This window comes from Pleurodeles waltl, chromosome 7, assembly GCF_031143425.1.
Source record: "Pleurodeles waltl isolate 20211129_DDA chromosome 7, aPleWal1.hap1.20221129, whole genome shotgun sequence".
NCBI lineage: Eukaryota > Metazoa > Chordata > Amphibia > Caudata > Salamandridae > Pleurodeles > Pleurodeles waltl.
This window is the reverse complement of record NC_090446.1, coordinates 1,103,788,124-1,103,812,264: the sequence shown is the minus strand read 5'-3', so window position 1 is coordinate 1,103,812,264 and position 24,141 is coordinate 1,103,788,124. Positions and strand designations below refer to the sequence as shown.

The window sequence follows — 24,141 nt, the reverse complement described above, 5'->3', positions numbered from 1 at the left end:
TTTTGTCTGGCCTTTTCTTTAGGTCCTTGGACTATCACTGATTATTGGTCAATAAATGTACCATGTATATACCAGGCCTTGGTTGTTATTGCACTTCTCATTTGGTCCTAGGGATTCCAGTCTTTGTTCTCACTCCCCCAAAGAGTGATATGGTAGAAGAAATGTTTAAACTAGGAAGTGATGATGGTTTAGAATTCAGATGCCATATGACGCAAATTAAGTCCACTCAATAATTCATTCTCGAATCGGGGCTAAACCCTATAGTTCTTTGGTAATTGAAAGAAAACTTATGGCAACAAAGGCATACATTGACATAACCTTTATAGTGTCTTCCTAAGCCAAGCTGTGACCCTAAACTCTTTTATAGGGTTTAAGCTTTAGGGTGAAAAAGTGTGTGAAGTTCCTAAGGTGGCAATGTCCTGTGGTGAAAATAAAATATGGATTTTTGGCTGTTTTCAGATACCATTGGGACTCAGTCCTCCTATTGTGGCTTTGTTTAAAGTGTCTACTCAGTGTATCTAATGTGCCAGACAAGTCCTAACAATGTATTAAATAAATGTGCTGTGATAAATCTGTTCTTTATCCTACTTTCTCAATAATTGTGAGTGGAGCAGCATACAACTCTGTGTTTATGTGTGAGTGTGTGTGAAAGTGAGAGATGTCCTAGGCATACTACTACTGGTTTCTAGAAATAAGCCAGCACCTAAATCCACAGGGCACCAAAATGTATAGACTTGTAGGTCTTGACAGTTTGTCGGTGGCCAACAACAGGATCAGGAGACCCATTGGGACTTCTGAATATGCTCATTCGCACTCGCACCTGATGAACAGTGATTTCAATATTTGTGGCCAGTCGCACCTTTAAAATTCATTTTCACCAGAACAGTTATACAGAGATGGTTGAAATGGCTCCAAAGTTAGGCCAACAATCTGCACTCCAAGGAACCAACCCCCCCCCCCCCAAAGTCGAGGAAAAAAAATCATTGTGTTTATTTCAAGCTGGAAATGGGGTATTTTAGCTCTCTTAAATTTGAAGGTCCGTGTGCCTTGCAGGCTCACAAGGCACATTTTGCATGCGCTCAACTATCTGAATACTTTTTTTTTATTTTATGAAAATGACCTGATGGATTCTTCCATTTTTAGACAGTTAAGGTCATTTTCTTCTAGGGAGAGGTTATTTGCAGGAAGGCTCTAGTACCCTATGGCCATCATTGGAGAGATTGTAGCACAATGTTTAGTACTGCTCAGTGTATGAGTCTGAGCTGAATATGACGTTATTTAAGAGTCCAAAGTGATTACAAGAATTTGGATGTGGACTAATTTATGTTGGTCATGTGTCACTGGTTGGAAGCCAAGGCCAATGAAAAGATTTGCGACCCTCAAAAGTGTGACCAGTCCAGTTGAGTGCAGTGTATTTCTTTGGAATTTTGGCCGAAGAGGTCAGAGGGCACATATCAACAAGTAAAAAAAAAAAAAAAAAAAGAAGTTTTTGAAGAGAGATTCCAGGATAACAAAATGTTGGCTCTGTTATTTCCAGTAAGCTCCTAACGCTGCAGAAAGGATGAGGGCATAGATGCCTACCAACAAATTTGAAAACCGATCTGCCTAGGCAGAAATTTAAGTTCATTTCTGACAGGGCTCTGGTTTGGATGTAAATTGCTTCTAGAACTAGACTAAAGTGAAACTATGTGGAGGTTTCTGAGGCATACTCCCTGGGACTGTTGTAAAGCAAGCAGGTCTAAAAGACTTAACCCTGTACAACAAACCTTTATATCATGGAACATTATTTCAAGTGAGGGGATCTCAGTTATGGTAGACTGCATGGAGTCGCTGAGAAGTGGTGGATGTCTTGACCAGGATATAAATCTCCTGTAACCAAGTAGTGGGACAGTAGGCACTACCTATTATTAAAGGCAGATACATTTTGGGTATATTCGAGAGCCAGCAGAGTCTGAACTCAGCTGGGGAGTCTTGACCATCATAGTGTAAAGTCGTATGTTGGTCTAAAAATTCAAGACCAGTGGACAAAACAAAAAACACCACAAGGCAGCCTTGACCAAAATATTCCATCTTGAAAAGGTCTCTTCATCTGAGCAGTCTCTACAACATAGATGAATGCCTTTGACTTCAATAGATACTCAAGACATAGTGGCGCTCCATGGTGTTTTTGAAGTCCAGTAACACTCCTAACCTATTTCTGGAAAATACGAGAGCTGTATTAGTGGGCTCAGTGCACTCCTAGAATGAATAATCAAACTTAAATTCTCAGGAGCGTACTGCCAGTGATTTCAGTAAGCTACTTTGAATCTATATTGCCATTCCATTTCAGGTTCTGGGCCGCTGAATACACTTAAAACTTTCCCTTAAAAGTAGAGGAACCCTCTTAAAATTGTTCACCAGTTTTCTCCACGTATCACTTAAAAGTGTATCATGTGTCTTTGTATTTGAGTTTTGACCTCATGTGTCATATGAATTGTTTGCTAAATTACTAGCCTCACAATAGTTAGCAAATACTTGGCATTTTGTGACTTGGATGCTTTGTGTTTGTAGTTCATAAAAAAGACTCAAAACATACCTTAGAGCAATATTTGCTGCATTAGGTTAACATAAGAGCTGATGAGGAATGGTTTTCCAGTTCCTGGATAACTGAAATATCTTCTTCCTCCCTCTCGTTTTCCAGTCAGACTGCTTAATTGTAATGTTTATACAGTCATATCCTGCCTAAGACACAAACATTTTCAATATGACTTTATTTGAATATTGAAACCTTTTGAGTCTATCGGTTCATTTGAATGCCGAAGAAAATGGCAAATGCATGAGTGAAATAGGGTTCTACATTCATCCCTAGCAAGAAAATGTTTCTTTAGGATTAAGTGGTCCTTCAGACACCGCCTAACTTTTAATTTGAATGTTTTGTAGTGGTATTCACATATTTGATAAATTGTTTTCATGCCTTTCTTCCCTTTATTTCAACTTTAGGGTGGAAGACCTGAATAACATTGATGTCAAACATGTCTTTTGCTTTTTTGCCTTGATAAAACATAATCTTTCTTATATTCTGTGGTTGATTTCATAATTACTTAGAGGTTGTAAAACCTGCCTTCAAGACCATCTTCGCAAAACAGTCTTGCCCTGCATTTATCAGTGTAATCTCTTCACAAACGTGCTGTTCCACCTGAAGTAGAGGTCCATCTGTTGCTTTTCTAGACCTGTCACACGCTCTTGATTCTATACACTAAATATATCCTTCTGGAGTAATGCACAGAAGCTCTAAAGCATGTTTGGATGTGGTTGGATTCTAGTCCTACTTTTTTCATCTCCTTTTGGTTTGTAATGGTTTAAGGATGAAATCCTCTGCCTTGTTGAGGAGAGGTCTATTAGCCTCTCCTGCCCTATGTAATTGTTAAAAGATCTCCAATGTTTTGTTGCTTTTTACCACAATGTGTTTCACAGTAGTGGAAGCTCACTCGGAGCCCTCACTGTTTAATCTTGATATCCCAGAGTAGTTCTCTGGAATTGATGAAGCACACAAATTATATCACTCTTTCAGAGAGTGGCTACTGCCCTCTCAGTTTGGGCTTTGTGGAACCTGTGTCCGCAGAAGCTATAGTAAGCGGAAAAGCTTTATAGAATGTTCAATTAAGGGAGAAATCCTCTTTTGTCCTACCAACATACACTTGTGCTATTCTTTGGAGATTTTTGCTTCTATATGTGTGTTACATGTATGGAAGGTGTATTTATACATATTTATTTATATTGTGATCGTGTGTGACACCTGTATTAATGCCTGTTAAGATTTCATGGCACAGTCCATTTTGCTTTAAAGTGTTTGTGCAACTTGAACTGGTGGTGGTATTTGTTCAGGGCTGGTGAGGTCTCTGCTGACCTGGGTGCTGGCTCTTTTACATTACTTTCCCTCCTGCCCTGTCGTAAAGTGATACAGTATTTGGTGTGATGGAGTGTCATGCTCTCCTAATTAAGAGTTACAGCAGTGCCTCCCCAATAGTGCTTTCCTACCACTCTTCCTAACTAGATTTACATCTCTGTGAGGTGCTATCTGCTTCTGTATATATTGTATTTAGGGTCATTCTGTTATTGCCTGATGTGCTGGTCTTACAGGCCATTGTGAGGACGATTGTTTTGGCTGTTTCTGGGGCCTTTTTTATTGTATGCTGGGCGTTACTGTTGATTTCCCTGATATTACAATGTACATTGCCTGCAGCAAGCTCAAATCCATGCAGTCCTTCATACCTTCCAAAACACTTATACAGCTTGTAATTACAAGGTCAAAACTGTACCAGTTTACAAACATGGGCCACATTGTTAGCTAGCTAATTCACTAATGAGGGCAACTTTTAATATGGTGCCCGGGTCTATATTCTGTCCCAGTCCAAAACTCATTTTACCTGGACCACTTGGAACTAGCCCATTAGAGGCTATTGTTTTCTATGGCCCAGCATGAGATAATCATGTAATGTCCATTCCTTGTGTGGTGGGAGGAGTCCCACAGAATTAGAAAATTGTGGGTGAGCAGTTTTGATCATACATGCTGATCTTCTTGTTTTAGGATTGCTTTATTTTCCAATGCGGAGCTACACACGTTTGTGACAGGGAGACTTGTATTCCAGTTGCAGCACCCTGCTCATGGTTGCATTCTTTTCCAAGCTGTGGACACGCTGGGGCCCATGAAGTTATAGAAGAGAGCTCATGGGCTTTACCTGTGTGAGTAATACTGTTGCACGTGAGAAGAAGGCACCGATTGTGTGTTTTTAGGATAAGTGCTTGCCAACCAGGAAGCTCAGAATCTGGCTGTAACAAGGAGATCTGTGTGTATGATCTTCTCACGCAGCTGCTTGAGGACTTGCCAAACATTGTCTGTCTTTATCACCTGGGCCCTTTAAGAAGAGTTGTCTGTCTGCTGTTCTGAGGGTTATTTCTTCGTCCCAGGCCCTGTCCGTGTTGCAGGAAAACCTATATGCACCTTTCTCCTGCATCAAGGAGCAATGGGGAAGATCTCTGCTCCACATTCTGGACTGTAAAGAGCTGATGAAGGTTGGAGTAACTGTTGTTTCTATTAATCTCTTCATTGGACCTTAACTCATGGGCACTCCTGCACTAGACCAGTCTATAGATCCCCTCCAATTAACTTGTGTGGCATTGGTCTCACAAGATGTGTACATGCACACGTACATCATGACTTGGCAAATGTGGGATATGCTGTGCATAGCTATGTGAAAGAGTTTGTGTTCTACTGACGTGTTAGGATGTGCAAATTGATTAAGATAAGAGGAATCCTTTGGCAAGTAGGTGAAAACAATGGTAGTTGCACTTCAGTCCCTATTCATACTTGTAGGATATCTTCTGTTAGTTCACACACTTTAGTCCACATACTTTAGTATGTTATTTGCCTTTGTTTGATTCTTTTGCAGGTTTAGTTGTTAGTTGTAATCAGGCACTCTGTAACATTACTGGTTTCTCTTTTTCCACATAATCTTTGTGTATGTTACCTTGCCTTTTGTTTAATTTATTTATTGTGTTGCATTGTGTATGTTTACAGGATATTTGAAGTTTCTTTATATTTGAGTACTTAGTCTTTATTCAAGTCTCCTTCTATTATTCACTTCTTGGACTGACTCTTGGTTGTGCGGTGTAAGACCACTTTATAAAATCCTCATTATCTACATGTTGCTTCATAAACATCAGCATGGTAATTATGTAGGTCACGGTTGGGCTAAGTAATGGAGCTGTCCTCACTGTTAAGATTCATGGAAAATTCAGGATGATTAAGGGCTAGTATTAAAATATATGTATTGGTAATGTAGTAGTCTAAGTTCATGGTTAATTACATAATATTCCTGATTGATTTAGTGACTTTCAAGGTAGTAGTAGATAGCATTTCTGATCCAGTATTAGCTTATACTGTGCTCTTAAGCAAAGCTTTAATTTATTAGGACCCCTAGAAAACAGGTTTTACTATTTGTGGAAATAAAATCCCATCCATATTACTGTGCTCTCGGAATGCCCCATACTGGTTCCTATATCCTCCTGTGCCCTGTTGCTTTGAAGCTGTCCTAAAAGCTAATTGTTAATTTTATGAAATGGCCAGCGTTCTTGAAGGTAATTGCCTCTTTGTGAAGAAGTGACAAATTGGTTTATGCGAGATTGGAGATGTTGTGTGTTGTATCAGTATAGATAGACTTGGCATACAGTCGTAACACTCTATTTGGGTAGGTTTATTTTGCATTGGTTATACAACTGAAAGTTTAAATTTGGCATTTTGTGGCTTCTTCAATACCTATCATTCATATAACTTTATTGTAGCAGTAGGGCAGGTAAAAGTATTTTTTTTTTTTTAAATCAAAGTAGGGGTGGCTTTGCTTTGTGATGGTAGTTAGCAGTTTATTTTGTTTGTAAAACATTTCTCATTTTATTAATTTTAGTTGGTGAGTGGGGAAGGATGGAAAATCAGGTGAAGAGAGTGCCAGGAACTGAATGCTTTCTATCAAATTCACTTTTTTTTTTTTGCAGTTCAGGTTTTGGATAGTTGAGATAACAAGGATGTTGTATAGTGCAATAGATGGATGAATTGGATTTTTGATTTTTGATTATTACGGCAGTATTGAGAATAGATAGTTTTTTAAGGTTTCGCAGCAGTGTGAAGTTGAAGCAGAAATCCAAATCTAGTCACGATGAGTTGGTGTATGACTCTTCATGAGGGAAGAAATCACAGTAACCTTTTTGTTAAACACAGAGCCATCAAAGGCCACTGATTTGATCAGTAGCTCAAGGCTAGTTCTTGAAGTAATGAAAGAAATGATTGAGAAGGACTTCTTAGACAGTGTACTATTCTTTAAATATAGTACATCCTCCTGCTGGAAAAAAAACTAAAATATGGTCAGTTGCAAAACTCCTGTCTGTTTTTTCTTTTCATGACTTCCTTAAGCTTTGTATTGGATATTTGCAAGAAATGTTAGGTATGTATTTCTCTCAAATAGCAAATTGCCACAAATACCTACTTCACAGCCATCGGTCAGCTTTCATAGTCCCTACAAAATCAACAGTAGGAGAATATTGTTCGTCTCTGAAACATTTTTGTACAGATATTAGTTATGCCATTAATGTATCTCATGTGAATGATACGTGTGCATATTCCAAAATTCGTAATCTTTTACATTATTACATATATTGTTTTACTTTAACTCACATTATGGAAAGTGGGGCAGGAACCTCTGAACTACTCGGCCTGTGGTGCCTGCTTCTAGAATATGTATTATAGGTTGGGCGGTTCTTGCAGCAACCCTAGCATTATTCAGTTCATAATCAGCTACCGCAGAAAGGGTTATATTACTGATCCAACAGCATAACATTTTCACTGATTTTGCCACTCTCTCCTTCTAGTCTATTTTGCCTCTTCTGACTGCCTTCTTGAGTAAGCAGCTCTTCAAGGGATGATCTGCCTTTATGAGCTCAGTCATGACCCACCTAGAGCCCCTTGGAGCCAAGCTTTCCCCTCTTGTTTCATAATGAGCCTTTCCCTAGTATGCCTAATCCTCGTGCATGGTCATGCTTTCTACATGTCTTTTTATCCAGTAAACCGACATGTCATGACCCAGAAAAAATAATCATGTTGATCATATTGAACTTATTTGCAAACTTTCAGTGTTTAGGTATGAGTTCACAGCACAGCTGTTTTCAATACCTATTTTTTCAGCCCTTTCGAACTACATATAAGGGCTCTGGTTCCACCCAGAACTGTTTCTCCTTGCTATTGGTATATCATTCAGTCTCTCATTTAAAACTTACAGTGTAATGTATGAGGTACTTTTTTTTATATCTCAAAGTATACTTAATCATCGTTCATTAAATTCTTTAACTTATAGGTCAGTTGTATCCAGAAAGCAGTCCTTTTTATTTAGTTTTTAAGCAAGCAGACTCTTCACTGGTTTTAATCAGGACTCAAAATGTAAGTCTGACCTCTTATCTTTGCTGATGCTTCTTTCTGTAGCAACTGCCAAACTAGACTGTCATTATCACACTACCACTGATGCAATCCATACTGGTTTTGCTTTTCTTCTTATCCTTCTAAGGCATGAATTCAGCGCCTTAAGTGAGCTAGATGAGCCATCAAGTTCACTTACCTCTGCACTCATGAAGAAAATACTTCTGGTGCACCAAAAATATTTTACCAAAAAACAAAAATGTTTGGGTGTGATGGCAAAGCTTTTCCAATGCTCCAGTGTGTTTTTTTTTTTTTTTTTTTTTTTTTTTTTTTTTTTTAAATAACGGTAACATGCAGCACACTAATGTCACAGTGATTGAAAGTGAAACCATTTGGCTCATTAGGCGTGCTTGTTTCCTCCTTGATTGCCACAAGGGTGATTATCTCTGACCCTGAGCACTACTGGAAATGGGGCAATGCCTCTTTTTCCACAGTATGTCTCCTCAGTGGAACATTGCTTACCAAGGAAAACAAACAAAAATGTGTGGGGCAAACCACCCCTTTAGGCTATGCCCCCACCTAATGATAAGCTCAGCAATCTTTATGCCACCCCACCAGGTGGCAGACTGAGGGAAAGGGGCTTTATAGTTATGCTTTACAATTACAATAATTGTGCTTTAAAATTCTGATGCACCAGGAGCTTGCCCAGCCAAACTATTTTTAGTTTCCCAAAAACTGGCCCACAAAAACCAAGTAAGTGGATGTTAGCCATATGGGTAGAAAGATTGTTCTAGAAGCTTCCTGCAAGTAGCGCCAGGATTTTAAAAGGGCAGTCCTAACACCAGTATTGAAAGACAAACACAACCGGTGATCAAAAGACAGAGGGCCTCCAAAAATAGTTGTTTGCTGCTCAAGTCTGCTAATGCCAGAGGAAAACATTCCATAGGCACTCCTGCATCACTGTAACTCGAGCAAGTCACCAGCGCCTGAGAGCAGTACACCATACAAGAGGTGAGTCATGATCGGCTCGAGTGGTACCAGCTTTTGGGAGCATAACAAATAAAGGTGCAAAACAGATAGTTTTACACATAACTACAAACTGAAAACAATGTTAACAGAAAACCTCAAACCTTAGTTATAACGCTTCATTGAGGTGAGTTTCAGGGGTTTGAGGTAAGAGAACAGGAAAAGTACATCCAAATGATTTATTTGTGTAGCTTTGCACTTTGATTTAATTTACAGAAAATAACTATTCATAATCTCTCTTGATATTTCAAATAAAATGTGTTTGCAGTTTACAGGTTTTGCATGATCTGCGCCTTAGCTTTAGAGGTGTAGATCCTTGGTTAGAACACTTCAAGTAAGAAACGATTTAATATTTTCAGTTGTAACTGTCCACCAATTTGGACTCCGGTCAGCCCAGATATGTTAAGTCAGCATCGTATAGAGCAGGTTTTTCCCAGAAGAGGGATTTGGAATCTGTAATAATTTAATTTGTATATTCTGAAACTTCGTTAGCGTAGCTCTATTTGGTACGGTGTGAAATATTGGTGGGTGTTCTCTTTTCTTGGCTCTGTGTCCATAAAACAGTTAATTGTGTCAGATCATGGACTGTTGAGCAAGGTTCCGTGGGTAAAGGTGCATTATCTGACGTGATGTAATGCTTGGCAGCTACATTTTCTGTTGCTGTTATTCATATTGGCTTGCATTTATCCCTTTTCCCCACACCCTCCCTCGAAGTATCTGAAGTTGGACCATATCTGGAAGGCCCACAAATCAGTCTGGTAAAGTCTTGCTCACTAAGACGGATGCGTAGAGAGGACCAGGCCCCACTTCTCCATAACAGTAATTTATTAGTTTTGCTTTCCTGCCATTTACTGTAGGATCATACTTGTCTGTTCAGTTCTTGTTTTCCATACATGTTAAGGAATGATCACACTTACATAGAATAACTATTATGGAAGCACCTCTAGGCAGAGTTGTAATAGAGTTTAACAGAAGAATGAAAGAAACCAAAAGACATCATTGTGAATAACAGAGCACAGGAGGGAGGAAGATTGCAACAAAACGGAATTGATGCCATAAGTAAGACCAAAAAGGTTTTATCTTTCCTAATTGACTTTGGAAGTTTGTTCCATTTCTTAATCCCAAGATTGAAAACTCTTTTTCCTCCCCTCATTTTCCATAGAGCAAAATGATGGTAGTATACGCACACATATATTGGGCAATATCACTTTCCTCATAGTTTGGAGAACCAGTATTTTATCAGTCTGTTATAAAGAACTTCATTATGGGCATATTTATGTAATGTCCACAAACACTTGAGGACCATACACTATTTTATTTTAGGCCAATGTATAACTCTCCTGTTATCTTTGAGGTTATTCCCCAATTTCACATATCTAGAGTGTTACGCAGAAATGTCCTTCCAGATTGGTCATAATAGTATTTTGTATTTTAATATATTACTTTCAATTGCCTCATTTATTTTGCATTATATATTGTGTAAAGAGCATTACATGGCTTATTTTCTTACATTTTGACAAGCTTGGGTTAATGTAACAACAGTGTCAAAACCTCAAGTAATAAACAAATAATACACTTTGCTAATTAATCATTTCTTTTAGTTAGGACACAAGGGTTGCTTGGGACAGTTTATACTATTCGATCAGTGTATTTTATGTTGCATTTTGTTACATGCTGCCTTCTAGAAAATATTTTATTGTCCTGCATATGTTTACAATTGTAATATTTTATGGGTTTCCTTTCCAATAAAAAAAAAATTGAATTGTTTACTTTTTGTCTCATATTTCCGTTTTGTTTGCTAAAATAGAAGCATATGATTTCTCCTCTGATACTGAAAGTTAGTGGCATGGGTACAGGGTGCTAGATAGGAGAAAGTGGGAGTGTCCCTGTAGGTATGAGACTGAATGAGGAGGTCAGTGTGGGTTACTAGAGTCAGCTTTTGAAATGAAATGATTTGTGAGGTTTGATTGTCAGCAATAAGAAAAAATAGGAGGCACGGAAAGCAAAGAGACTTTGACATTATTTTATATTTATCAAAATGGAGCTCAGATAGTGCTTTTCTGGAAACAACTTGTATTACGTAATAAATCCAGCTTGCTTTTATTTTCGAAGTTATGTATAGGTGTCTAGTCGTTTCAAGTTAGTGCCTCAATATGTTTGATTTAATGTCCACAATATTTTGCTGTGTTTATGAAAGATGATTCATACTTATGTCTCCTTCCTTCTTTTGTTATTTCTTCTTGTATCTCTATTCAGTTCACCCCTTGTTAGAAGTGGCCCTATGGTGCTATAATACAGTTAAAAGAAAGCATCCTACCAGCTGTTTCGTGCCAGAAAAGCAGCCAGCGCCCAACCTTGCAGAAGATTAGTTTGTGAAATCACGTGTAGTAACAGATAGTATCACTGTGAAGGATTGAGTGAATTAGAAGTGTGTGTTTTAGTTATACCTTTTGGGTTCTTTATTTTTGTCTGTTATATTTTTGCCTTAATTTCTCAGAATCTCTCAACTAGCCCCTCATGACTTTTTCACCTCTTCCAATGCCTTTATAAATCTCTTCAGCTAGCACGCTCAATTGTCTCTGTTCTTGGCCTGCAAATGAACCCTGTGAATTCTCTGCTACCTCCAGATTAAGATATGATGATGGTGATATTTCTGCATAAAGAAACAGTGAAAAGCCTCAATAATATTTTTGCTGTTACATAGATAATTAGCCACCAGTTTAAGTGCATGCTTTATCAGAAGAGTTGTCTGATGCAGTGCTTTAAATGGAAATATAAAAATGCAGGTACTCACTATCTAGAATACTTGCTTCCTCCTGAGAAGTGCCAGTACTTTGACATTATCTGTATTGCAACATTGTAGAAGTGCAGGTACTCTCCTCTTCAAATTTCAGTTGTGCATGTACTCGGTACCAAACAGTATCTGCCCGTTTGAAGCACGGGTCAGATTGCTGTCTTGAAACTGTTAGTCTTCCAACTCCAGAAAGCAAATCTAGACGTTATTGTGGATAAGAGTCAGTACGTTTTTTTTGTTTGTCTGTAGAAAACGGCATTGTAACACACCGCTCCTCGGGCTCTCCTTTCCCCTCTCCCCCATTTTCCCTCGTAATGTCCTAACATATGCCCCCTGAATGTTTTCTTACTCATTGAATCATAGCAGATACATTATGCACCAGCTACCTCCACTCACAACCCTCCTCTCTCACTCCGAAGTTAGTTTTTTCTGTTTATTTAAGCACAACATTGTGAAATGTTCTCTAAATCTTCACACGTTTTAGCAATGTGCTTGGTCTGGTTTTCACTAAATGAAATAATTTCTGCATTAATGTGTTAGTTTTAACCTAGTTTGATATAGATTTTAGTTTGTTGCCATCAATTCTCATGGCCAATTCGGCTGTCATTTGTTCGGGTCATACTCAGCCTAATTTCAGATACTAGTCTTATTGTGCTCCTTGTGGATTGATTCAAGCACTGAGGTATTGAGTTACCTTGTGTAATTTTTCACTTTAGATGCTTAGATGATGTTGGCTCAGACCAATTTAGATCTTAATAGCTCAGATTACACCCGCTTTTAAGCTAGCACATGTAGACCAAGATATTGCATGTAGGGTACATAGAGTAATGTGTGCCATTTATATTTTCTCAGTGTATATGACATAGATTAATGTTATCTGTAGTCATTGTGTATCCCTTACACTGTACCGTTTTTAGGTCAAGCACATAATCGCTTCTGACTGGTTGTTAGTATCAGGGGCTTTTAACCATGCCCATTACTTTCACTCATTCGTAGACTTGTCTTTCAAACATTCCTTGATGTCATTGGTAAATGCTTTACATTTGTCCCACCTTGAGGCTGCTTTGTTACCGCCTTGGGGATTGACCTTCTTAAATGGATCATTACACAATTGCCGATATGCTTTACTGTGAGCAGACTCCTTTTTTATTTATCTTGTCTTTCCCCTCTGCGCTCCATGGTGCTTTCAAGTTTTATATAAAACAAAATTATTCTGTAGTATTGGAGCGATTTGCCTGACTACCAGTTACTTCACATTGTTTATCCTTCGCGCTCCATGGAGCTTTCAATTCATGCACAGCGTAACTCAATGTGCAGTATTGGAGCAATTTGCATGACTATCAGTTATTTCACATTGTTTCGTTTCTCCTTCACTCCATAACAGCCATGGTGCTTTCAAGTTTTACATATTGCGAACTTGATCGCACTGGATGTCCCAAACAGATGGCAGTTTCTCAGTGTCGGGGACATATGTTATAAGGTTCCTTAAACAGCACGGCCAGGAGGCCTGCGATGATCGGGATGTGATTTATTTTGAAACCAGACATCTGTTTCTCCGTAGCTCTTGTGTGCCTTTCCCTTAAAGCTGAACAATGCCTCACCCCAAGGGCTTTGTCCGTTCCTCGTGGATCTTCTTCCAAGGCCGTTAGTAGCTCAGACATAGATGCCCGCTGTCCTCATAGAAACTTTTTGCTAAAAAAACATGGTACCTTTCTTGTGAAGGTGGAACATCTCTGCGTCCACCCTGTGTGGCGCCCGGCCTCTCGCCTGAAGAACTATCCTGCAGTTACAAAGACTGGGTCTATTCTAGACTATGGACCCTAGATTGTCACTCAGTCCAGAGATCTTTTATTTCTTTACCCCATAAAAGTTACATACTGGTGATGGGTAATCCTACAATCAGTGTCCCACCGCTTCCAGACTTGTTACCACACACTAGACATTTAAGCCATGTTTCCTGGATTTAAGCAGCATGTTCTCGAGACCTCAAGTGCCCAAGAGACTCACCCGAGACATGTTGCTGTGCGGGGCCAGCCAGGTTTCTCCTCACTCTGTAGTGGAGTCCAGATGTAACGCCTAGTTTCTGTGACGGGGATTTATGTTTATATGTACAGAGGGGTGAAAACACTTAGCCACATTGTGGGGCCCATATGTTGGGAGTGCTGTATGGATGTATTGTTTTCTGTTAAGTACTTAGTTTCCAAGGCTACCTGCTGCTTATCTGGGCTGTAGTAGTTTCAAGAGGAATACATCCAATCCTCTGTGCCGACAATTCTTGACACAAAATGATATCTAAACCATCCCACAGATAAGTCTGGTAATGATAAACACATAGGTGCACCCCTCCCACTTCCTGGACTGCCTGCTCTTCATATCCGACATTGTGCTTCTTCGCCAGCAGCAAGTATACATGCAGTCGGTACTAGCCCACCAGAATGCTTTGGCAGCCAAATAAACATGCCAACGTTTTTGCTATCTTTTCAAACTTTAAATTGCAATGGCACCACCATATGCAAGAGCTGAGCTGCTCCCATCTCCCTTAACATTGTGCGAACTTCATGTTAATGTTTTGAGAGTAAGTTTAAATGTGGCTAGTTTAACATTTGTTCACAGCAAATTATGGAGTTTCAGACAGGTTATTTTACCGCCATCACGGAAGTCGGATAAATTGCTCTGCTGACAACTTGCAGTCTACATAGAACAAAATGTGAATTTATAAACCAAATCAAGCCACAGAATTATATAATGGTTCTATCCCTGCCCCTTTAACCTCTGTAAAGCGAATGAATATGAAAGCATCAGAATTGTCCTGCCTTTGCAAATGTTAATGGCCTTCTTTCCTTGGGGAGGGGGGGCACAATAATAATATAAATTAATACAATAAATAATGGCAACATTTTCATTTTTTAGCAGAAGTTAGAGGAAGAAGGTAAATGGAAGTGCTTTATATGACACACAGGACCACATTATGCGGCAGTGTTCACCAATTTATTTGGCAAGAAAAGTCCAGCTATGCTTTTACAATGCCAGTAGCTGTAGCTCAAGCAAATGCGAGACCTATTGCATTGCAAATGCTTGTTTTAATTGTTGTGGCATCAAAGATGAACATGAAGCTGTGTGCTATTTGTAAATTTGAAGCTTGCACTGAAGAGTCGGACTGATGTATTTTTTTTTATTCTCAGCCAGGTGGTAAAGAGTGTACCACACTAATTGTCTTACTTCGTTGTCAGAGTACCTAATCAAGTATGACTATTCATAGTGTCTTTCTGTTATTAGTGTTGGCGTCTGAGCTCGGAAAAAGGAGTATTGGTTGACTTCAGGGAATGGATTCCAGGCGATCAGATTGGTGTGTAGCCTGGGTTTTTATCAGACTGGTGTTAGTGGTCCAGTTTAGCATCCACTTCAGCCGTCCACTCTTCCAGAGTACACGTCTTTTGTATTTCATGTATATTCTGCACTATTCTTCTGAATGTCCATCTTTTTAAGAGTTCGATTAATTAACACTAGAGCTGATGCCTACCCAGGTTCTCCTAGAGGGTGCGTCTGAGCAAGTAGCAGTATCCAGTTCGAGATTGCTGCCCAGGCAAAGCAGCTGGCTAGCTTTTCAAGGCATACAGCCTCCTCATGTCTGGGCAGTGGATGCGTGCCCTCCCCTTAGAACTACCCTGGAGACAATGCTTCCGCTAATCATTTCTAGATGCTGGGTTATTACTGCAGTGCACATGCTCTCACCTGATTGATCAGTGCATGAGATATGTCAGTCTATTAAAAGTATTTTATGTAAGTGAATAATAGTTTACCATTTCCGTTTGTTCACTTAACAGAATTATTTTCTCCTGATTTTGAACAGATGATTCATAATTACATGGAGCACTTAGAAAGAATGAAACTTCATCAGCTGTTGGCAGGTGATCAGCTAGAAACATCTGCACAAAAAATTAGGTGAGTTTTGTATCACTCCTCTTTTTTTACAAATATATCTTTATTGAATTAAGAAAAAAGAGGGATACACAATACGGTGCATAATGCTTGTTTTAGGCAGCACATACACATACATTTGGGTCTAATTTAGGTTCCCTTTGATGCTAATCAGCAGGATGATAATACATATTTTTTACTTGACATGTGTTTTATATATTCAGTGTTGTGACATATGCAAAGTTACCATATCCTGTGATCTTAGGTGCATACATTTATTACCCATGTTAATCTTTGTATATGACCAATTCAACTTTAAACTTTGGTGTGTGAGCATCAGAGCACGCGAGTGATTAACAAATCATAGGGTTTGGTGTGGTGTGCAGGAGGAGTGCTGCGTCCTGCCATTCTGGACCCCGACTCCAACACGCTCACTGGCAGGCGTAAGGGGTGTGGCTTCATTTGTTCGGGTTACTCTTTATGTGATTGACGTAACCAAGGGTGGGGGAGGAGAGGATCTGCCAGAGTGTGAGTGTGTGGTGTCAGTATGAACCCACCGTACTTGGGGGACAGCGAACTTACTCAGCTTACCCTTGAGGTAGAATGTGTTTCAACCCCTTGCGAGAATCTCTGCCAGTCTGGTCCCCTGGGGGGGGAGGGGGCTGGTAGCGCAGGTTCCGGCTGTAATCTTCGCCTGCTGCTCAGTGAGTATTTCTGCGCGTAGTTAGATAACCATAGAGTGATAGGTGGAGCTGTAGTTGATTTCCAGTACATTGCCAGTCGGTGTTTTGCTAAGATCAGTGCCAGGTCAGTGAATTTATGAAGAGGTTTACTTTGTGTAGTGTGGGATGTGACCCCCCAATATATAATGTAATCCTTCTCTGTGGAGTTGGTCTCCCTTGTATCACTCATTTTAAGATAAATACATTGTATCTCTTGGTTGTACGGAATGGGGAGTTGGATTTTACGGGAATTTAATATGTAATAAAATGGTTCGTTTAGGCAGAATGATTTAATTGTGAAGTGCTCACAACCATTGCAGTTAAACTATGATTTTCTGCCAGGATATTGACTGACTTTTGTGTGAGTCATGCTCTACATTATTGTACAATATATATATTTTATAAATGTCTAAATTGTACTTTACTAAATTGTTATAATATGCTGTTCGGGGCAGCATATCAATGTAAATGTAGTTAATCATTTGTTAAATGACGTTTTCTGTTTTATTTGCTGATGAAGCTTGGAATTGATTAAAAAAAAAAAAAAAAAAGGGAGCGCGTTCTGTTTGGCTGCTGTGAGGTCACGTTACGCGTTGTGTGATCACCCGAATCAATACGCTGAGCCGAACTGGAGTGGAAAGGGCGCAGCAGATGCGCCTGCTCATTTGCTGCATAGATCCAGTAAAAGATGCCGCTGCCTCATGGATGGAGAGTGGGTGAAACGAGAAGAGCGAGATGATGTAATCGGGTTGGAACTGTTGCAGAACAAAGTGAAACGTTGCTGCTGCTGCTGATTGCATTGTTCCTGTGGTACCAGCTGAATCATAGAAATTCACTACAAACATACTCGTTCCTTTGTCCATTTTGTATCTGCCTTCGTGCTGGCATTTCACAATGCAAGCACAACGCCATGAGTCCAGGCTGCGTGCTGCTGTTTGTGTTTGGCTTCATTGGCGGGGCGGTGGCTATTAATTCAGCTATCTTGGTGTCCCTTTCTGTTCTGCTGCTTGTGCATTTCTCTTTTTCTACCGGCATGCCAGCCCTGAAACAGAATATTCCAAGATTTCTCAGGTAGGTTTGCCTACATAGCCGTTGCTAAGTATTCTGCTGCATCTTTGTACTACCGCGTTTTCCCATTTTAGTGATGTTATAGAACGACAGCTACTTGAAGTGGAGCATCAGGGTACTGATTAATGTCTCCTTAAACTGATTCTGAAACCCGTTATGAGAGACCGGATGCTCTTTGTTCTAGTGGGTATATTGCTCGTTAACGTCATTGCTCGTTAGTTGCAGGGCAGCGCCTGCCTGTAAATGTAGTGTATTAGTGTGCATAGCTAACACAGTAGACTTTTACTCTAAAGTGCTTACTTATAATGCCAGCCTTTACGTGATTAAATCTTTTGACAGATGAGTGGAAAGCAGTCAAACGTTCACCACAATGCTTAAGTCTTATTGTCAGTTCGTCTACATTCCTGTTACTGCAAGGTTTCTGGTGTTTAATGTCGATCGTGCACTGTTTATTTAATATTTTAATTGTTCCTAGAGTTGACTTGGCGCACGAGATCAGTTTATAAGATACTTTCTACTCCTTAAGTAACTCCCCCTCCAGTGTACCTTTTTGTAGTGTAATGCGAATGCTCTCCCTCTTCATGTTCCAAAGTTAAACCTGTTTATAATACTTACTTAACCTTACAAATACTCCTACATCCTCAGCCCCTCCTGCTTGCTTGGCTTATGATGGCGTTTCTGCCACAGCATACATTTTGACAGAGGACTGCACTTGTATGCTGCTCTCAAAGAGTCTCTCCAGGTATGATAGTCTTCTTTTGGAGCCTTGGTGGTGTTCGCTTCGGCTTTCATCTATGACTACACTGGCCCGGCAGTCAAGAGCACCTTGGACATACTACAGGAGTCCTGGGATTTTAATTCTATAATCCTCAATTGCAAGTGGTGTGAACCTCCTCAAAACCTCCTTGACATTGAGATACGATTTCCATTAGGGTATTGGACAGCTCCAGGTTTGTAATTTTCAGGCCTGCCTTGAATGGGAGTCATCATTATTCAGTGCATGAGCTGAAAGTTTCCCTGTGCTCAGTGACTGAAGAAACTGATTCAATGACTGTTCTATTGTCCCTTCAATTGCCTTCAGGGCCATATTTTTCTTGTGATTCTATTATGAAGCGAGTTTGTTAAAATAACTTTCCACACATGCAATTCATTAGGGGCTTGAAGCAGTGCATTAAATGTGGAAAGAAGTTCGAGTGGTTAATCGACACAAAGCACCTATGTGTGTGTTTTTTTTCCCCAGCTTTTTATTAGCAGTTTTCATAATACAAAAACTGAAAAGAGACATCTTAAAAAGGCTTGATAAAGCATCCAGCGTTCCTGAACTTTACGGATGTGATGGACTGTCAGCAAGGATATAATAATAGCACATAACACTCATGGCAGCACAAGCACTTAGATCTAGGAGGGCGTCCAAGAAATACCAGTGCAATAGGTCATTAAAGAAGCACCAGGGGCCAGGGGGTAATGGTGGAAATGGTGTAGGTTTGAATGGGAGACCAATAGCGCGGACATTAGATGTCCCCTCTTGTACATGTGAGCCATATAGAGCAAGGTTACTTCAATCAAACAGGAGGTGTGAAACATGAGTGCTCTAATCGTGTAAAGTAAGCAAATTTGCCTTCTGTGCAAGTTAACTTATGGGGGAGGAGTTCTATGGCTAGGACATGCCACAGGCATATATACCCTTGAGCAATCTGTGGGGTAGTTGGTTTCTTCCATTGTAAGGCAGTTAATTGTTTGGCAGCGATCAGCCTATGACTGATAAAACGCCATTCAGCATGTGTCAAGGCTTTCAGTTGCAGGGGATGGATTCCAAGGATCACTGTAGAATAGGAGTCCGGGAGTGGGAAGCCTAATGCCCCTCTGATATGACCAAGAACTCCCTTCCAGACTGTGTTGCAATAATTGAGCATGACCACCATATATGGAAGAACTATCCCGGTGCGGAGGTGCAACGCCAGCAGAGAGGTGAAGTGGTGGGGAATATGGATTTGGTCCATACTGGCGTTAAGTACCATCTTGTCATTACTTTATATGCTGTCTCATGCAGGGGTATGCTTCTTTTAGTACAAGGGATATCTCGCCACAATTGTTCCTATTTTTGTCTTAGGGATGTCTTCAGGTATGTCTCCGTACCATTGCATTTGGGATTGGAGAGGGTATGGATGGGCGAATGTTGGAGTATTTCGTATGCATGAGAGATGAGCCCCCAGGTCCCGTCAGATGACCGAATCAAGGTCTCGAAAGGAGTAAGTTGGCATGTTGCACCCTGAACGTTGGAGGAGTGGAGAGCCCCGTGACAAAGCTGGTAGCACTGCAATCTGATGGATTTGGGAAGACTAAAGTCCTTCTGACATTGGTCGAAGATTTTGATGGAATCTCCCTTGAAAAGATTGCTTAGAGTACAACAGCCCCCTTCCTTCCCAATGGCAGAAAGAGTGGCTGTAGGGTTGGTGTAAAATCGGAGTTACATGGAAAAGAAGAGTTAAGAAGGGGGAAAGTGGTGAGGCCTTGCTTCAAAGACATGCTGTCCCACATCTCCGGGACAGTTTTCGTATATGCATTCCGCAGCTGCGCATGTTTGGGAAGCCATGTAAAATTCCAAAGGGGTCCACACGCCTCTGCCCAGTCCATGTGTAACCAGTGTTTGTTGCTCTCCTCAGCGACCCATTCCAAAGTATAGCATAGGTTATCTGCCTAGTACTTTTCAAGGAGGTTGGGGCATGCCAGCCCTCCCCGGTCTCGGGGAGCATCCTCACTGTGTTGGAGAAGCGAGGGAGCTTGCCACCCCAGATAAAGGAGCACATGTCTCCCTGGAGGCGCAATATATTATCTTGTGAAATTGGGTAGGCAATGTTTGGAAGAGGTAGAGGATTCTCAGCAAGAGAGACTTCAACTGCATTTAATTGCCCAGCCAGTAAACCTGCAAGTGTTTCAATCGGTAAAGTTCCTCCAAAATGGATTTCTGATATTCCAGCCAGTTTGCCAGTGCCCAGGTTGCTAAGGACGAAGTTCGATTTAGGCCTAATTATTTAATAGAACTCTGAGCTCATTGGAAGGGGGTGAGGGATGGCAGGGTGAGCAAGTGTAACTGAGGTATTTAGTGTAAGTTATAATGCTTGAGACTTGGTCCACACTACTGCAGGAAGGGAAGTCTCAAGCTTGACAAGAGTAAGCCAAAAATCATTCACAAACCAGGTGATGTTATGAGCCAGCTCCCCCAAAGGGGATTCCAACTATGTCGCCCATCTGATGGATAGTAATTGCCAAGGGTTCTGCCACCAAATAAAAAGTAGAGGCAAAAGCGGGCATTCTTGTGTAATACCCCTCCCCATATGAATAAAGTGGGAGAAGCTGTCTTTGATGTGTATCCCAGCAGTGGGAAGGCGTAAGACACATTTATTCTGGAAATCATCGCTAGGCCTAAACCACTTTTGCGAACTGCTGCACTTAAAGACAAGCTGACTCTATAAAATGCCTTCCCTGCTTCCAGTGAGAGAAGGCAAGATGCTATGTTACGGTGGTGAGATTTCTCCACTAATTGGGCGATGCAGCAGATGTTATCTGCCTCTTGTCTGTTGCGTATGAAGCCAACCTTGTCCGGTTCAATAAGGCTCAGGAGGAGGGGCTCTAGTCTGTCTGCCAGGATTTTAGTAAAATATTTTGCATCGTTGATAGGTAGCACATAGGGAAGGGACCTTGCCTGGATTAGGGATAAGTCTATACTCCGCATCAGACATAGTGGGAGTCAATCCGTTGTCCACTGTGAATGTGTTTAAAAGAGCCAGCATGTGGTCCTCTAGGTAGGGAAGGAATTTTTAAGAGAAGGTCAGAGGGAGACCATCCGGGCTGGGAGTCTTGCCAAAGGGAAGGCTTTTCAAGATGTGTTGAAGTACTTGTGGAGTGATGGGGAGGCCTCGAGCAGTTTGGAATACAGAGGATCAGGTGGGTCCCACTGGCAGCCTGCTAGTTAGGACTCAGTAGCTTCTTGTGGAGCAACCTTTCTACTATAGAGGGTGTGGTAAAAATCTTGGAACACTTTTTTGTTTAGTCCCTTCAGCAGTAGCCTGTGTGTCAGCCCCAGTCTGTATCTTGGAGATATGACTGCAGCTCTCTGCTGCCGGAGTCTACATACTAAAATATCCCCTACCTTGTTGCCACCCTCATAGTATTCTTGTTTGAGGGCAAGCAATGTCTATTCCGTCCTGTTAGTACTGTGTGCCCGCAACTGGCCCTGCAATAAAGCTAGATGCCGCTTATTGCACCAAGATGGGGCAGAATGATCAAGGTGCTCCAGAGCCTTAATGTCATCCACAAGGCCTGTCTCGATCAGCCTAGCCTCCTGTGCCCGGGCAATCACTACAGAGATAACAGTGCCCCTGATGGTGGCTTTAAACCCATCCCAAAGTGTGTGAACTAAAATATCGGGTGTCCCACTGATAATGAATGTTGAGGTCCCGAAGCTTGCTGGTAACAGGTCTGAAATCCCTGTGACGACATAGCGTAGTGTGTGCAAGACCCTGAACTGGTTTAATAGTGTGGCCTCTAAACTTCAAGCCTGCCTACTTCTGGGATGGTCTCTTTTTCAGAGAAGACATGCACCCTGTGTCAAAATGTCCAGGGTGGAGTCCGGGTGTCCTGAAGCCAATGGGACTCGTGAGCTCTATCTAACAATTGGGGTTGGGAGGGGTTCAGAACCTTCCATTCATCTATGGGACCGCTCCCCCCAGGCCCCCCCCCCCCAAACCCCACATCGCCCACCGCCGAATGCGGATATTGTTTCTTCGGCTCCTATTCACAAGGACTTATTGCTTCATTTGGTGATTGTTGAGGGTCACCATCCTGCGACAGAGAGCTTCTTGGTCCTCGGCTCGAGAGTCCAGTGTATGTTCCAGGTCAATCACTCATTTGTTAAACCCATAAATGTTCCATTTGAGATCATGAATTCCATCTTAAGAGAGCAAATTTCAGTGCGGAGTACCTGGAGGACATTGTCCATATAAGCTTGAGTGATGGTTGTGGGAGCCTTAGCCTCAGGGCCGGGCACTAACGCGGTGATAGAGGAATCCATGGATGGAGTAATCAATTTGTGCCACAAAGAGGTATGGGCACCAAACGTGTCTTTAATTGATTTACTGTTTGGGATGACAGGGCATCAGTTTGAAGCCATGAGAGCGCCCCAGCCTCATGCTGGGGGACCCCCAATTGAGTAGCCTAAAGAGACTCTACTGCAGGGGTGAGATAGCGCAAAAATGTTTGTATGTGGGGTATGGAAAGTAACAGTACAAAACCCTCAGAAGGAGCCAGAGTCCACACTACACCCCTCAGGGGGCAGAATACGTAGCACTGTCCAGGAGCATTGCTAATTTGTAAAGCCAGTAGACCACACACTTGTTAGAAATGGGGTCTCTAGTTGGCAGTGGTCTCTAGTCAGGGTAAGGGATCCACACAGGTAAGATAACCCCTGCTGTTACCCCTTGGTAGCTTGCTGCGAGCAATTAGGCATATCTCCGAGGCAATGTGTAAAATATTTGTACCCACGCACAATAACTCAGTAAAAAGACTACAAAAGGACTCCACACCAGTTTAGAAAAATATCTTGAGTACAACAAGATCAAAATGACAAAAATCCAACATACACAAGTAAAGATAGGAATTTTAGAAGATTAAATCTTAGTGTAGCGCTTATAAACACAATAGCTCAAATTGAGGCTGTCACAACATCTTGATGGAGCTGCTTCCAACAGTCCGATGCCACTTGGTAGGGAGTGTAGTCCAGTCACGGAGTCGCACAGACCCCAGGTACAGTACCGTGGAAAGGATGAGGAAACAAAGATGTTGCATGGAGTTGGCGGTGGGAGGGTGAGGTGTCGCAGAAGCTGGTGCAACATTGGTTCCTTAATGCTACCGGGGAGGTGAGGCACTGGCTCATTACTGCTAGGTAGGGGAGGTGAGGCATTGGTTCCTTATGGTTGCAAGGGAGAGTAAGCAACTATGGCAGTGGTTCCTTACGACAAGGCGGGGTCAATGAATCCAGACAGTCAAGATGGGAGGCATCAACTTTGTGATGTTGCGATCACACCAGGGGGGCCACAGGTGCTGAGTCAGAGACTGGAGTCTCAGATGTATGTGACACAGCGCTCAGGAATCACACTGTGGCTTGACTTCGGAGGTGCTGCAGCAGTGTCGTGTCTGCGTTGCAGGTCCCAGTCGTTGCTCTCAGTGGGGACCATGGCTCCAGTGCAGGCAACAGTGTGAAGTTGGAGACTGGTGCCAGTTCCGAAATCGCTCTGGAGTCAGCATGCTCAGCTTCTTCTTAGTTGCACCAGAGCTCACTTCCAAGGGCCCAGAAACTGGGTTTGGAAAAACTTGGGACTCTCAGAAAGAAAACCCAGGTGCTAGAGGGTGAAGTCTTTGTTGGCACTGAGACTTCTTAACAGAGGGCAAGCTCAGTTCAAGGTCTTGAATAACCTTGAAAAGCAGGATGTAGAAAGCAAAGTCTCCAGTCCTTTCAATCCCAGGACAGAAACAGCAAGCAGCAGACCAGCTCAACAAAGAAACGGGCAGAGTGGCAGTCCCCTCATACATCATCCAGCTCTTCTTCCTGGCAGAATGTCCTCAGTCCAGAAGTGTTTTAACTCTGTGGAGTTAGAGGGCCATTACTTATACCCATT

The 24,141-nt window shown here is 41.5% G+C and overlaps 1 protein-coding gene across 2 annotated transcripts in view; it reads left to right on the top strand.

The window, feature by feature from the left end:
- Positions 1-24,141, top strand: part of SPAG9 (sperm associated antigen 9) — a 1,094,694-nt gene that overhangs the window by 69,775 nt on the left and 1,000,778 nt on the right. For both annotated transcript variants that reach the window (XM_069200034.1, XM_069200033.1), the window contains exon 4: positions 15,610-15,701. In XM_069200034.1, coding sequence (XP_069056135.1) covers positions 15,610-15,701 — 92 coding nt within the window. The remainder of the gene's footprint in view (positions 1-15,609; positions 15,702-24,141) is intronic.